The sequence below is a fragment of the Alligator sinensis genome, unplaced genomic scaffold, assembly GCF_000455745.1.
Source record: "Alligator sinensis unplaced genomic scaffold, ASM45574v1 scaffold665_1, whole genome shotgun sequence".
Taxonomy (NCBI): domain Eukaryota; kingdom Metazoa; phylum Chordata; order Crocodylia; family Alligatoridae; genus Alligator; species Alligator sinensis.
In genome coordinates, this window is record NW_005842034.1 from 549,998 (window position 1) to 567,029 (window position 17,032).

General features: G+C 39.1%; 1 protein-coding gene across 4 annotated transcripts in view; it reads right to left on the reverse strand.

Moving 5' to 3' along the window:
* Window positions 1–2,866: 2,866 nt before the first annotated feature.
* The window catches only part of S1PR3 (sphingosine-1-phosphate receptor 3), a 15,376-nt gene continuing 1,210 nt past the window's right edge, over window positions 2,867–17,032 (reverse strand). The window contains exons 1-2 of one of the 4 annotated variants that reach the window (XM_025202669.1): window positions 16,808–16,989; window positions 2,867–10,035 (exon numbers count right to left, since the gene is read on the reverse strand). In XM_025202669.1, the coding sequence (XP_025058454.1) occupies window positions 8,719–9,861 (1,143 nt within the window). In that variant the 5' untranslated portion in view covers window positions 9,862–10,035; window positions 16,808–16,989 and the 3' untranslated portion in view covers window positions 2,867–8,718. Of the gene's footprint in view, window positions 10,036–12,984; window positions 13,244–13,887; window positions 14,604–16,807; window positions 16,990–17,032 lie in introns of those variants that run through there. The other 3 variants (XM_014519351.2, XM_025202668.1, XM_025202667.1) reach the window with 3 other exon arrangements.

The window sequence follows — 17,032 nt, forward strand, 5'->3', positions numbered from 1 at the left end:
GGTCTGAGGGTTTGGAGTGAGGGGCAGCAGCAGGGACAGGGGGTTGAAGTATGGGAATGAAGGGCACTGGCAGGGTTAGGGGGCTGTGGGTTGGGATTGAGGTGTCTCCCTGACAGGTGTCTTCTGTTTTGGAACTGGAAATATAGTAACCCTACCTAAATTATTTTTTGGATCTGGCCTTTATGGTTCATAAAATAAAAGAAGGAAGTTTCACATAATCTCATGACTCCAGGAACTGGCACTTTATGAAGAAATGCATTTATGGATCTCATGATAAACTCACAAGAGCTAGTAACACTGGAATGTCCACAATTTCTTCATTGTGGGTTGGTAATTTAGTATGTAGGAAATTTCCATACCTTACCAGAGCACACTTCCTCGCTGCATAAAATCAAATGTTATGTTTAAGAAACCTAAATCTCCCCTTCAAAGTGACTTTTGTTTATATTACGATCATTTGAATCCTGTGCACTAGGCATTGCATTAAATCTATGCTACTAAAATACTGAATTAAATGCTTTAGATTAATTGCACTGTAGGTATGTAATAGAAATAAGGTTGTCGGTGAAGCTGGCTTCACTAATTCTGACAGCTGAATTTCAGATCTCTCTCCAGCATTTCAATCAAATGTTTCAGTTGCTTTAGAAATTTGGAGCAAATTTTTAAAATGTGAAACTTTAAAATGGCAGGGGCATAAAGCAAAGAAATAAAAATGACATGGCAGGACTTGAAGGGCTCTCACTCTGCTGAATTCCCAGTGGGTTGCCACATTAAGCCTCTCCAATATTTGCTATGGGCTTTTACTTCAAAGGGTAGTGCTTCCCCACTCAGCTGGCACTCACCAGCTGTCCTATACAGCTGACTGGAGAAGAAGTGTTCCTTGGAGTAAAAGCTTCAGCAAACAGCTGGATAGATCACATGCACCTATTTCTTTGGTTATGTATATCCCTGGCTCATTATAAACCCTCATCTTTACAGGGGGCTAAGGAACCTAATCCTGTGAAGCATTTGGGTTCTGATATATTAGTTACTGATTTCAATAGAAGCTCTGCTTCAGTAAAGATTCCTGTATCCTTCTTCAGTGAAGCAGCATTAGGGGACCCAGACTGCTCCTAGGAAAAGGAAGAGAACCAGCCTCCATGGTGGGTTGCTTCTTTGTCTGGGGAAGTTCCTAAAGCCCCAATTCAACTCCCTGTATCACATATAGGAATGCAGCTATACAACAGCTTCATGGTGAAGCATGATGTTCTTCAGTCCCTACAGATACCACTGATAGGAGCTGCTGCTGCTTCAGGTAGCAAGCTCTCTGTGGCTTGTTTGAGCAGCCTTGTGGGAAACAGAAAATGATAACATAGCTGACGGAGTGAAGCCCTAGATATAGAGGCTGATGCTTCTTTTTTTCCCATTCTTCCCCAGCCCTCAGTCTTTTTTCTCTGAGAGTTGCATCAAAAGAAAACTGTTAGTATCTCATCATGCCATTTTACAGATTTGTATTCCTTTCTTGAGATTTTTCTATGTGAAAATTCAACATAGGCATGCACAAGGAATGCAGGATTGAGCTGTTGGAATGAGTAGAAAATGAGTGGGGCAAGAAGTCGCTATAATAGCTTTCCTAGAAATCTGGCAGGTGTCACCTGCCACTTTAAATGTTCTGTACCAGGGGCTTATTAGTTTTTTCTTTCCCTTGGGGAATAGCAGTCTCAAGTTTCTTAGTATGATAGTCCCCATGCTCCACATTGTATGGTTATGAGATGGGAATTAATAAACATTTATACCATTATAAAATAATTGCTGGCAGTTAAGGTACCAGATGCCAGGTATAATTTATTCACAATAGAATTTATACATTTGTAAGTAAGAATGCACCATTTCAGAGCTGGCACAGATTCACAGCCTTCAGGAAACTTGTAGATTTATACCAGGCCTTTGCAACTTGAGAATGCTATTGCATAGAGATATAAATCTAGGTTTCAGATTTTTGTTCATGTAGCTATTTGAGGCAACTGACAGCACCACATGTTGCAGATCAGTGTAGGTGCATTCTTCATTAAGTTGCATATTTGCTGTTTTTGGTTGATGCACTCTGAGTCAAATTAAACCCTGTCCATAGGGATTGCATGAGGTTTGCACTCCACCTAAAATCCATTTGCTTATGAGACATATGCACTGCTCCTCTGCACAAGGTGAATTTCATCCTCTGATAACATAAGCTGCTCTAGGGTTTCCACTAAGAAAAAAAATTGGAAAACATTTTTTTCCCCACTAAAGAAGATAAAGTTTGGAACTAGAGGCTTGTACAGGAAGCAATACATTGCAAAGCCCACTAGCTTGACTAGCAAAAAGGGCTTTGAAAATGGGTCACAAGGCTCTAAATTACTCTCCTGTTTTGCTACACAGCTTTCTGAAGGTATAATGGACTCAGTTAATCGGGATAACCTTAAAGAATTAGAAATTAAGTGGCTGAATTTTAAATTTGCTCATCCATGACATGAACATCTATTTGAAGGGTAAATTTGACAGCTTTATCTACCCAGTTCTCCTCTCTTCTCAGTGAGGTAAGAATCACCATCCAGAAAATATTCATTATAAACCAATGAAAGTACATTTCAAGTTAAAGAAAAAGAAGCCCATAGATAGTGTGTGAAATACTTTTCTCCTCTGTGACTGTATTTGTGTGATGACATTTTCTGTTCCAAGTACAGTGCTATCATCCAATCCTCAGTCTTGAAACAAACCAAATTTGTTTTTTGTAAGATAAATGTGTTTCCTTAAGTCATATGAAAAGGTGAACATTTGCTGCAGAAAATTCAAATGTACCTTCAATATTTATTAACAAGATATTTATTACTTTTTAGAAATAATTTTGACTGAGCATTGTACACAAAGTACTTTTTTGGAAAAACAAGTGGTGTGTTGAAATATTGTGAGAATTTATTTTCTCTGTAACTTTTTTGAATCCAGAATGAAATCTATTATGAAATACTCTATGCCATGTTTTTGTCAGTCCATCAATAGTGACCACTTTGATTACAGAAGCAAATTGTCTCTTAGGAAATTCTTTAGTACCGGCAGTTGGATTAGAAGTTAACGTTGCACTTTTTTCATATTTGCAATTTATGCAAAAATTACAGGAGAGAATGAAATGATCACCACACGTAAGCAATGCTAGAAATAGACATCAGCAAATGAAGTTGATCAGCTGTGCTGATCCACTTTGCTGGCTGAAACACATTGGCCCATTGGCCCACCTGTTGATGCTGTGGACAATGGCCAACAATGGCCAACATGCTCCCCAGACATGGCCCAGAGATTCCCACAAAGACTAGGCCCCTCAAGCCCTGAGTTGCTGGTACTCTCACAATAAAGCCAACAGACATCGGTCTCAATAAAGCAGCAGAAACTATTACCACCTTTTATCGAGGCCACAAATTTGGGTATTTGTGGTATGAGAAATGGTATAGGCATCAAATTGCTTTCCCTTTGGGGCACCATAAAAAAGGTTATGGAGGCACAAAGGGCAACATTTATTTGCAACTTTAGACTACAGTGGTACTAGGACCAAATAACATGGAAGGGAGTTTGAACTCAGCTGTGTTGGTTTTACAGCAGAGTAGCTCCATTTATTTCCACAGAAACACTTTTGGTTTACAAGAGACCAAGAAGGAATCAAAGTCATGAATGCAGTTTTGCCAAATACCATTTTTGCAATGCAAAAGTAGGTCCTGACTCCAGCCAAATTATACCTTGATCTGTAAGAGGAATTATCCCCCGCATGCAAAGGTAGGGCTAGCCCAATTCTGCAGCAGCATTCTCGTCCTGCACTCAATAATGCTCTTGATACTGGGTTGGCAACTGAATGTGCTGGGGAGAGGGGAATGGATAGCTCCATGTTAAAGGGAGACAGGATTGGACTAATGTTCTTTAACTCAGTCTTCCTTTGGTCCCAGAGGAATAATCAGAGAAAGACAATACCTTTCCTGCAAAGATTTCTCAGTGAGGATCCCCCTTTAAGGAGATGTCAGAAATCACTATGGGCAAGGAGGCCCCTTGCAACTCTGCTGACAGATAGATGGAGGGGTCCGGGAGCTTCACAGAGGTAGTGGAACTCTGTATGAAAGACCCTGGCCTGGTGGAAATACCAATGGGTTGATATGTTTGTGATCAGGCCCCACAGTATGGCTCATTCTGTGGCAGGACAAACAATATAGGCAAAATTTTTAGGGAAAAACCTACTGAGTCTAGTTTAGTGATTTGCAACCAGGATGCTGTGGCAACTTGGGGTTCCTTGAGATCCCTTCAGGAGTGCCACAGGATGCCACACATTAGCACCATTAGGTGTGCAACATGATAAACCCAATGATTTTAAATAAGAATTCATTTTTTTAAAGCTCACCTGTTTTGGTAGTTCTGAGTTTTTTTCCAATAGAAAAATTGCTGTAGTATTTTCCCATAGTCAAAAAATGAGTGAAAACTAAGCTGGCATTTTTTGAGCGGTGCCTCGAGTCTAAGAAGGGGTACGTTGAGTCTAATGAGGGTTACCTTGAGTCTAAAAAGTTTTGAGAACCAGTGATCTAGCCCATTCCCCAGAAGGGGCTGCCCCAGTTCCTGATAGAGGCTGAAACCACAATTGACTAAAATATGCTATGAATTACATCTATGTAAATCATGTCTCCCTGAAGTTAAATGCCATTATTCCAAGGCTTACCTAATGTAATTCACCTCAGTGGGAGCTAAACAGCAATTCTAAGAATCCTGACTTTCTGGCTTTTGTGGTAGCCAATGGAGTTTTATGCCTAGCATTTATTTTCAATACCATCACCACCATTGACAGATGACAAACTTTTAGCCAATGCTGCATTTCTAATTAAAATCGGTTATTGGAATTGTGCCTTTCCTGTGGTATAGCAGTTTACATTTCCAACTATGTAGCAAACCCTTCCAGCATTTATCCTAAGTATTATGAGTCTAAGCCTGCTCCCACTGTTTGAAGGAAAGCCTACCTACCTTTGACTTCAACACAGTGGGATCAGAGCTTATGGCACGTAGTTAATTTTTGTTTTATAGACTGTGCTTTCAGGCATGACATTTATAATCTAGCTGTAGGTTTTCTACTCAAAACAGGACCTTGTTACACTCTTTGAGAGTGACTGCTACATAACTGGTTCCAAAGTCTGGGATATAAAGAAAAAAGTTTTGTAAAATGACTATGGTACTTAATAATTTAAAATACTGTAAATCTGTAAGACTGTTGGCAATAAAGACTCTTACGAAAGCTCTTTTTCCTTAGGTGGTTTCTTTTGCATTTCTTCTGCAGTCCCGAATAAAAATAAAGACTCCAGTTCATGAAATAACACTAGACAAATGTGTGTTTGTTTTGTATGTGAAGCAAGGATTTTTGTGAATGATACCTTTTTATTGGACCAATTGAATGACTGGGATGGATTTAGACAAGCTTTTGAATGCAATTAATTTTTCTTCATGTTTGATGAAAAAAACAGGCACAGACCTGACGAAGAATGCAGTATATTCAAAAGCTTGTCTAAGTCTATCCCAACCATATAGTTGGTCCGCTAAAAATATCACTCACAAAAATTCTTGCCTCATATTTCCTGGACCACCACAGCTACAATGTCAACTCAACACTATCAAAACATATTTGTTTTGTAGCTTTTTCTCTGTATAAGACAAATCATTTACAGTTCAAGAGACTGATTTTGATCTACTTGTGGCCTAATGGATAACCTAGTTCTTTGATCTTCATTCTAAAACATTCTCACATATTTCAGGGATGGCATTGGGAAGGGGAAGAGGGATGGAGTTCTAGCCAAACACTTGTTCCAGCTTCAAGGCTGGAGTATCCTCCCATGCATATGTACTCTCCATCACTGCCAATCTTTTGGCTTTCTCTGCACCCAGTCCATACTGTTTGCACCCCCATGATGTCTTCTGTAGTCCTGCTTCCCCTTCTACAGTAGTTCTGTAATGGGCAGTGTCCTCAATGTCCATGAGGGGTGGAGCTGGTTTTGTGAATTTGTGTGTCACGGCTTCATGTATCAATTGTTCATCCAGAGCGCAGAAACATAGTAAAAACTCTAAAATGAGTGTTGGGCTATGCTGCTAGAAAGAACTTCAGTAGCAAGCTTGCTCTGCCTTTGAATCCACTGTCAGAAGGAAAGAGAGAGTTTGGGGTAAGGGACAGAGCTGCAGAACCATGAGGCTCCAAACAGTTGCTTGTACCTTGGGCCAACTGCAACAGCATTCAAGAGTAGGACCTGCATCCTAAAAGTCATGTTTATGGACATGTGTTTGGGCCTTGGTTAATACAGATTTTTCTTTTTATTACAGTCTTGGTATGGGAAACATAAGTAACATCTTTAAGTTGAGGCACAGGATAGGTTCAGCCATGTTTGCCCCAAAGCTAAGGGAACTTGTGCTGTTGAAGACCTTCACATCTACGAGACCTGGAACTCCAACCTTTTGGAAGGACTGATCATTTAATCAAAGCAAACATTTAGAAGAACAGAGAACACCGGAATTTTAGCAAGTATTTTTCAAAGACTCTTGTTTCAGGAAAGCTCTCCAGGCTGCAAAGTATATCGAAATATCACTCTAAAGTCTAAAGAATGAAACCACAGCACCACTATGTAAGTAGTTCCATTTACAGCACAAATACAGATGTGAATCAGACATTTTGACTCAATTCGTATCCACAGCTCGTCTCCCATATTATGACACATGTTTTCTAGTTCAGCTTTGCTAGACTTTCTTTCCATATAGTGTCTAAATTACTATTTAGTGCTTGGGGCAGTCTCTATTTTGTGTAAGACACTTGATAGTTACTTGTATCATTCACAATTGTTGAAAATTCAGCTATTTCTCTTTACAAAAATCAAAGGGACACTCCTGACCTATTTACAAGTAGACTCTTGCCTTGAAAAAATAATCAAAATGTAAAACAGTATATTTAGAAAAGCTTTTTCCAGACCTTACATGATTTATACACTGTAGATACTTGGAAATATTCTTTGATGTAGATGCTTTACATGATTAAGATAAGAGAAAAAATAAGGACCATTTTTATAAGTTGTAAATAAAAAATCATATGCTTTTTCCCCCTTAGTTTGAGAAATTTAAGTTGGGATTTTTTAAAGGGGCCTATGGAAGTTAGGTGCTTGCAAGATAATGAGCATTAGACTTGGAACAGCTAACACACTTAGGCTCCTTTGAGAATCTGAGCCTGAAAAGTACAATTCACAAAACAATCATTAGCCAGGTTCTCAGCCTGTGAATAAATCTCCCATGCTAAATTGCTTTCAGTAGATTTATGCCAACTCATACCATAATATTAAGCAAATGTTGAACACAGTGAGCCATGCTGCCCCATCTGATGGAGAATACACTTGAAGAGAGTAAGGATGGTAGGGAAACCCTCCGCAAAGCTGTGCCCTGAAGTCTCCTGTAGAATTCTTCATTGAAGGGGTTATGGGATACCAAGGAGTGTGGACAAAGCAAGGCTTTCCAAATCCAGAGGATTTCAGAACAGTAATTCCAGATACAGAAGAAGGAATAATTGTGCATGGATTACTTTCCTTCTGTGTGGTCTTGCTATTTCGTATTTTCCATCTTGTAACATGATTCTGCAGGAACAGTGTTACATTGGCTGGACCTGTCCCCAGAAAGACCTAATAAAGCTCCACGTTGTAGTAGCTCCTGAGGAAATTCCACAAGTTCTGTGAGGATCTTGTTGTCTACTGTCATTTGAAATTATGTCTTCTTAGCTTTGCAGTGGGAGAATGTTAGTTCATGTAGTGCATTTACAAGGTATACATACTTACACAGGTTTCACATATTTTTAAACACTGCAAATAGTAAAGACATAGTAAAAGAACATACACTTGCTATATGTGTCCTACTGAGTCACATTTTAATTACTTTAAATAACAAACCTACTTAATGCTAATGGTTATTTACCACTATTTGCTTTAAATTTAGTTACGGGGCAAGAGTTGTGCCTGTTGCATTTAAAGTTGAGGACTTGTGGTAATGGTTGTAAGACAAACTACTCAGTTAATACTGCATATTTAGCTTGTCCTTTCAGATCAGATTTCTTCATACATTTTCAAACATACTATTTGAAATTAAGCTACATATTTGTATAATCTGTTATATTACATTATATAGTATAATATTATGTGTAGTATAATGTAAACTTTTGCTATAAAATGACTATTTAAGAAAGGAATGTACAAATATACAGTTATTTATACTACATATATGTAAGACCATTAAAATAAACAGCAAGATACATGTACAGAATTATAACACACATTGGATAATGTAATTAATCTGTGTCCAATTTAACAATAAGCAGGGTGATTTTTTCATTGCCCATAGTGCTTAATGAATGTTGATGTTTCGTACAGGTGAGCTAAATGCATTGTAAAGTTAGACTGTGCCAAACACATCCATACGATATATGCCATCTTTACACATACAAGGACTTTACACATACAAGGGCTCTGGCTACTATATAGAGTTTTCCTGAGTCAGATCTTTTACCAAATTAATATCCAAAACAAGCTGATTTGTATGATAAATAGGTACTCAAAGTTAAATAAGTGGTTAGTGTTTTTCCCTATGATTTAAGTGCTTGAAAATTGATAAACTCTGTAATTTCATCCAAAATGCTGTAGATGAGTATTTGACTTGCAAAGTCTTTTATTTGCAAAACTTTCCATTGTGAAAAGAAGATTCAGTTTTTTCATTAATACATGGGGGAACATTAATCTGTGGAAAATCCTCCTTTGGCTTCTGGGTATTGCTACTGCTAGACTTACTCCGACTTTGATCAGGGGTGTGCTGAATAGGTAAAGATCTAGCCACGTTGCTCTTCACTAGACAGCCACAAACAAGACGGAAGAAAGCCCGGCGCATTTCTTTACTGGCCAAAGTGTAGATGATAGGATTCATTGCAGAATTGAGGACAGCCAAGACAATAAACCAGTCAGCTGCATACAAAATGGCACACTGTTTTACTTTGCAGGCGACATCTATGAGCAACAGAATGAATAATGGAGACCAACAGGCAATGAAAACGCCGACTACAATCACAACTGTCCTAAGCAGAGCCATAGATCTCTCTGAGTTATTATGATTAGTGACATTACGGCTACTGGATTTTACCAGTATGTAAATACGTGCATAAAGAATAACAATAGCCACCAAAATGGCTATAAAGATACTTATGCAAAAGGCAACGTATTTCTTAGAATACAGAGGCAAAATTGTTGAGCAATCTGGCAAATTGTCAATACAGTTCCAGCCAAGAATTGGTAAGGCACCCAGGGAAACTGAGATAAGCCAACAAGTTCCAATTAGAAGAAACACCCTGTACTTTTTATTTGCATCGTAAGGCCTCATTTTAATCATAGTCAGGTGTCTCTCAATGGCTATGGCTAATAAGCTCAAAGTAGAAGCTCCGAGGGCAACAAACATACTGCCTTCCCTAATGAACCAGATTGTGCTGGACAAACTCAGAGTTTTCTTGCCAGACATAAGAATATTTACTTTGTAAACAATTCCAGCGAGGAGATCACAGAGCGCTAGATTGCCAATAAAAAAGTACATCCGATTATGAAATTTGTTATTTTTCCATATGGCAATTAACACCATCAAGTTCTCCAAGACTATGAAGCTACATATGATCAGAAATGCCACAGTTGTAAAGTCTATGCTATCTGTTGCCTTTTCTCGGAGAGTAAGTTTTCCTGTGTAGTTGTAGTGTAGCACGATCAGAAAGTCAGTTCCATCATTCCCTGGAAGGTTGGATGCAGCAGCAGGTGGCGTAGTTGCTGTTGCCATAATTGTTAGTTGGTTTTGTTTTTTTCAAATCACAAATGTTCACTTCCAATTTCTTTCCACAAGAGGGAGATCAAGTCATGCTTCCTAAAGCACTTCTGTGAGTGATCTGAGGATGACCCAAGCTTCAGCAATTGTTGCATATCAGTATTCTGTAGTGGCATTGAAACCCAGCTCCTGAAAACAAAAGAAAGGCAATATAAATCACTGGCATTATCCTCCTGGTTTTTATATGAAATACATTCCATCTACTGCAATAATATACTCCAAGTTTGCAAGTATTTAAGGGAACATTAAATATAACTGGGTACTTGAGTTTGGATTTGCAGTGGATTTAGTAATTAGGTACCCAAGTGCCAGCTCTCCACTACTTAAGACTTCAGTCATATACTTTATTTGATTATAATTCTACAGGTCACAGTACAGAGTATTGGACCCTACTGTGGTCTCTGCCTCACTGAAGGAGCACAGATGGACATAGCACAAGTTTAAAGTGATGATGAACACAGAAAATCCAAAAATTATATTAAGACACCTGGTTTTAGGGTGCAGGTATTAGGAGGAGATAAATGTGTGGAAATGTTATGTGCTCTGCTAAACAAACAAAAAAACAGACCTGCTTTTTAAAAGTTTGCTTGGGACAATGTTTTGGCCCTGAGAGTCCCATATCAGCAACGACAGAAACACGGCATATAACTAGTTTTGCTAAAATGCACAAGCTTGTGATATTACTCTAACATTTAAATTACAAATGCTTACAATAACATTCATAGCACTGAAGTTTTCAGATTTACATTACTTTTGCTTTCATTATACATGAAAGAGGTTTCCACATTTAATATTGTATTAATATTTTTAAAAAACAGCTTTGATTAGCCTTCTGGTTTTTTTACTTTGTATCTTCACTAATTTTTTCCATGGACTTTGATGTAATATAAATACAGAACAGATTCTGCTAGGTCTCATTTTTTCAACTATGGCATAAAAAATCTGCAAGTGAACTTTATGCCTGTGGAGAAATAGTATGAAGTAAGGTTAGTACTTGTAGTTTTGCAAGGAGTTTTAGAATTTAGATACTGAATAGTCGGGCTGGCACATAGGCCTCAAAAATATTTATTAGAGATGAGTAAATAATTAACTTTTTGGTTCAGCTAAGAAAAGTAGAATGGTTTGATCCAAAATAATTGGAACATTTTCTTTTTCTCTTGCCAGAATAAATAAAGAAAATGTTTTGCATTGAATGAAACTTTTTATTTGACCCAAAATGAAACTTCTGGTTTGTGGTCACTGATAAGAAAAGCAAAGGAAAGGCTGGAATCACAACCTGCTGAAGGTAACCCTTTCCCTCCACCTTAATTCAATAGCTTGGTGGTTATCGAAATCATGCAGCATGTTGAAGACATAAGTCAAATTTATTTTTCTGGCTGAGGAGATTTGAACTCAGTTTTTCCACCTCCCTGCCACTGATTATTTAGGGATGATGGGATGGGAGCTTTATTGTTGGTCAGGATGGGAGCTTTATTGCTAAAGTTGTTCCACATTGCATAGATAATTAAATGTGCATCAGAGCAGGGGCTGAAGTGTAGGTATCCCACTGTACACGGGAATATCCAAATCACCAGGCTAGAGAGTCATTCTCTCTCTGACTCCATTAATAGTTATTTACTCTATACAGAGGAGTAACAAGTCAGCTGACACCCAAGGCAGCTGGGCTGCATGGAGGCAGCAGTGACTTCCAGTGTGATTATATGGTTATGGTAGCAGCTGCTTTTTTTCCATGCCTCTCAGGTTGGTACCTAAGCCTGCTGCCCTGATCTCCCCACCTTAGTTACACTAATGATTTTATACAAAGTGGAACACCTCCAACAAGAGGGAGTGAGGAAGACCTAGTCCAAAGTACCCCAAAGGTTGTAGGTAGCACCCTTCTATGGGAGGTGGGACAACCTGATTCCAGAGGCCCTGCTCTAATGAAAGTTCAATTTTTTTTTTTTTACAAAGTGGTGCAGTATCAATAGAAGAAACTGAGACACCCCATCTCCACCTACCCCCGGATGTCCTACAGTCCTACGATTAGAACACTCTTCTGGGACATGAGACCTGTGGTTTCAAATACTTTCAAGCACTGGGACTTGAAACAACATCTATACCTCGTGTGAACATTTTGAGACCCACTGGGCATGTCTACATGTGCATTTACTGTGCATTAAATTTACTGCACAGTAACTTACTGCACAGTAAGTGGGTTTAGGCTGGCATCTACATGTGCAGATGTTAAAGCGCAGTAATGTTGTATGTGGACTAACTTGGGACTAAAGTTAGTCCCAAGTCAGTCCACATACATAGTGTTACTGTTCAGTAAGGTGTCTATGTGTGTGGTACTGTGCAGTAATTAATCGGGCATAAATTTGAGACCTGCATGATGCAGGTATCAAATTTACACCCAAGTTGGCATAAGTTGCCATATTAACTGCACAGTATGACCATGCACGTGTAGATGCTGCCTGTACTGTCCAGTAAATTTTGCTTACTGTGCAGTAATTTTGGTTACTGCTTAGTAAGTGTGCATGTGTATACATGCCCACAGAATCACTGGATAAAGGGTATGGGAGTCAGGCAGGGGTGGGCACAACCATCCACCTCAACCTTCCTCCTAGCCCCTCACTTTTCTAGTCAAAACTATTTGACAAATTGGTTAAATTCATGAACAAATCTGTAACAATCAGCACTGCATTCTTTGGCAAATTTACTATTACTAAGACAGCTTCATGCAGTTCTCACATTTAGGCACTTAAATGATCTACATTGTGCTTTATAAGCATACCCCTACAAATCTTTTTGGAAATGTACTTTTAGTTGCAATAGTGGTGGGTACTATATTAGTTAGCTATATTATTCAGTAAACACCACTGCAACTTGGGGATTTGTCATTTTTTCATTAAAGATAAAAGCAAATCATTTTGACCTGAGATTGTCAATAGTTTCTTCTGAAGTTCCCAAAAGTTATAATTTTTAAACAGAACAACTTTATCCTAAGCAGTTCATTACAACTGTAATTCACATTGTGTAGCACTGAAACTATCTGAATTGTTCATTCTCAGTGTTCTCTGTCATACAATACATACTTACAGATGACCACAGAAGATACTATTTATCAACAATGCCTCTCGCTTAATGATTAAAATGAGTAGATGATGGATGTATAATAGAATCCTACTTAGTGCTTCAGTAACTTAAGAATGCTCAACACAACAAAATAAATACCTTAATAATAACTATCTTGTGGACAGAACGATCACGTTATGTAGTATTATGTGGCATTTACTATTAAAGACAAGGAAGCTCTGCAAATTTCCACCATCTAAAGATAAGGACTACTCAATCAGCAGAAAATACATAGGAGATCTTCCATTGTTAACTACCTTTTATATGTTAAAATATAATTAAATATATTTTAATATAATTAAGAGATATGATCACAATAAAAGTCTATTTGGACAGTCTATTGGATAGGCAGTACAGCGAGCAGAGTTTTAAAAGCATCCTTCAACAAGACAGATGGCACCAAAATGCTCTACACATAGAGTTATTTAACAGGACTCACAGAATATGAATCTTACTAACAAACTTTTAATGTTCATATTTATAATAATGTAATAAATATTTTAGGAAAATGCTTGAAAAGTATCACATTTTCACATCAACATTCCAAAGAATTTTTTTTACCACACTTTAACATTGACTTTAAGCAAAGCTCTCCATTCTTGAGAACCAATGGAACAATACAGTCTGTTAGCTTAGTTAATTCAGTTGCCTGAATACTATCTTAATTAGACACTGTTACCATCCCAGAGCATTTTATGGGACACCTTTTTGTCAGTGCTGCCCTCTAGTTTCAAATTTATTCTACAAAAATCTCTTAATCCCAATTAGATACTTTATTTACAAACTATAAGCCTGATCCTGGAATCTTAAAAGGATCAAAAATCGTGAGGGAGGGGAAGCAGGCAGACAAATATGGTTGTACTCTACCTTCTCCAAAACTTTTGTACTCCTGGAAGCCAACTGGTCCCCACCAAAGCAAATCAGAGCAGACTTATTGTTACTTTTCCTGGCACCAGTGCTAATCAAGTTAGACAGGGAACACCAAGACACAGCCATGTTCTGGTCATGCATCCTCCTCTGACCTTCATGCTTTCAATGCTAAGAACTGAAGAAGTAGCATAGCACTACATAATGTGGCTGTGTGAGCTGGTATTCAGCCTCCTCCTTCAGCCAAACCTTTCATGCTCATATCCCTTAAGCTGAGAATAGAGAGAGCAGTGTAGTGCTAACATAACGATGCTACCCGACTGCTACTCTTTGTGGCCTCAGTACGATTCTGTAATGGTTCAATGGACTGCATAGAGGTCAAAGATCTGAATCTAATACTGTCAGATTCAAGACTGCTGGGTTCAATATGGACAGGAGCTGGTCTGTTGTGTATCATGTCTGTCCTGCAAGGTGTTAATTAAGATTCCCACTGAGTGATGATGGGCCCTAACATCTCAGAAGAGATATTCGGTACTTGTAGAACTGAGGCCTAAGAAATATTCATCCCTCCTACTTCTGTCCATAGAAGGGCACACTGCATTACACGATTATATTTGTAACACAATTATTAACACTGGAACCCACCTTTTCCTATACTCCAAGTAGCAACAAAAAACTTGAAAAAGGAGTCCGATGAAACACTCCCTACATTCCAAGTCTCCTTCCTCTCCATATGTAGCCATTTACTTTACCCACAAATGACAATTTTAAGAGGGGAGAATGAAAAGGGATGAATATGTATACAGAGCCAAACTTTTCTCTATTTACTTTTTTAAAGAATCTTTTCCAGATGATGAGAAAATATGTGTAATTTGTCAGGCACACCCTGGTAGTGTTCAATTTAAGAGCAAAAAAAGGTTTGTCAGATCATAAGTAAATGTTAATCCACACTCTCTGTCTAGAATTGAATGGCTTTAGCTACAAACCATGTTCAGACAACAAACATCTGCTGAAGAACAATGTCTTGGATTGCTCAAATAAACTTAAAAAAATATAGTTACAACAAATGTAAAATGAATGTGCTGGCATTTATTGAAGGAAAAGCCTTCAATAAATGGTTATTTTTCTTGGCCTCATGGCTTTTGGACAACATCACATTGCCTTTTGGAATTCTTCTGAATAGCACGTTCATATACGTCAGACAGGAGCTCTCAACTGCTTTAACGTTGGCTTTAAAGAAGCCATGTTTATTTCTTTCTCTGCCTCTCTGATTCCCCATGCCCTTCCTTCTCTTAGTTTCCAAATTTTCTTGCAGTAATCTCAACTTTCTCTTTGCATTAAAGGCCTCGTCAAAGCAAAGAGCTAAAGATATGGAAGAAAGTAACATTAACAGTGCCATGATATAAAGTTTCCAAACTGAAAGTATTCTTCTAATTCAAAACATCTTTCATAACTTTACCTGTTTAACCAGCCTTCTGACAATTCAGTCAGCATGACACTGAGCCTGCATTATAAATACTAAAGACATTTCCTTTCCAACAGTTTTCTAGGTATTATGCCAACAAAAATAATATAAGAAAAGGGGAAGTGGTGCCAACAGATATTCTTTTCAGGTTATTGAATAGAAAGAATCTTGGAAATTAAATGAAGTATGGTATGCAGGGCAAAGAATAGATTATAAAAGATGAAGCACTTTTCAACTTGAATTGCATTTAAAATAAATGTCATAGGAGGAATACAACTTTTAAAAGAGCCTTTGGAACTCTACACATTCCTATGGCAGGTAAAAGCATCAGCAATGTCAATAAAAACAACTGCTGAGGAATAAAATGTGACAAGTAATAAAGAGGTGACATACATTCAGATATAATGATACAGTGATTTGCAGCAATGATTTATATCATTTGCAGCACAATTCTGTCTAGGTCAACACACTACCACCTGTAAATCGCAGATCCTATTTGTAAAGGATTCAAGATTGCATCATAGAGGGGGCATGACCTCAGAATTATTATCTAACCCTAACATCCAGAATTTGCTCACCAACTACGTATCCCAACCAGCACCTCCTGCTGGCTGTTCAGGGAACGATCCCAACCAACTTCAATCATATTATCGGCATAAGGAAGGCAATTCCTCGGGTGGAGGTTGTCTACTTAAACACTTCCCTTCAAAAGCAAAACCAGGTCCTGGCCATTGATCAATATGGGAGTAGGTAAATGCTGGGGTTAGAAAGAGTGGAAACAAGGATTTCTTAGGGTGAGATCTTTTCTTGGACCAACTATGGAGTTGGGATAGAGTTAGGCCAGGTTTGGAACGCAAGTCTTTCTTCATCAGGTCTCCTGGATGCCTCACATTTCAAAGCTGGTCTAACTTTATCCCAGCTCCCCAGCTGGGCTGTTAAAAGACCTCACCCTAAGAAAGCCTGCCCTCTGGCCTCACTCATTGACTTCCGAGAAGAGGCTGAAGGAACTGGGCTTATTTAGTCTGGAGAGGAGAGGACTGAGGGGAAGTGGGGGGGGAGGGGGATTTAATAGTAGCCTTCAACTACTGGAAGTGGGGTCCCAAAGAGGATGGAGCTGGACTGTTCTCAGCGGTGCCAGACGGCAGAACAAGGAGCAATGGTCTCAAGTTGCAGCAAGGGATGTTTAGGTTGGATACAAGGAAAAACTTTTTCACTAGCAGGGTGGTGAAGCACTGGAGGGGTTGCCTAGAGAGGGGGTGGCAGCTCCATCCCGGGAGGTTTTTAACACGCAGGCAACAAAGCCTTGGCTGCGATGATCTAGCTGGGGCTGGGGCTGGGGCTGGGGCTGGGGCTGGTGCTGCTCGGAGCAGGGGGTTTCGGGGCTGGAAGGGACCTTGCAGATCATGGGCCCGCAGGCAGGAAAGACTAGATGGCCGGGGCGGGTGACTGTACCACCTCTGTTCCGAACCGTCGGCTAGTAAAGAAGTATTTTTCCCCCTCATGTCTAGCCTGAAGCGATCTTCAATCCCTTGGACGAGACGTGCCCTCCGGAGGTCCCTTCAGCCCTGGTTTCTATGCTCCTACCAGGTCGCGGGAGGAGGCGCATTGTCCGCGGAGTCTGCCCGCCCGCCTTAACCGGGGGGCAGATGCACGGTGCCCTCCCACCGCTCCAGCTGAGGG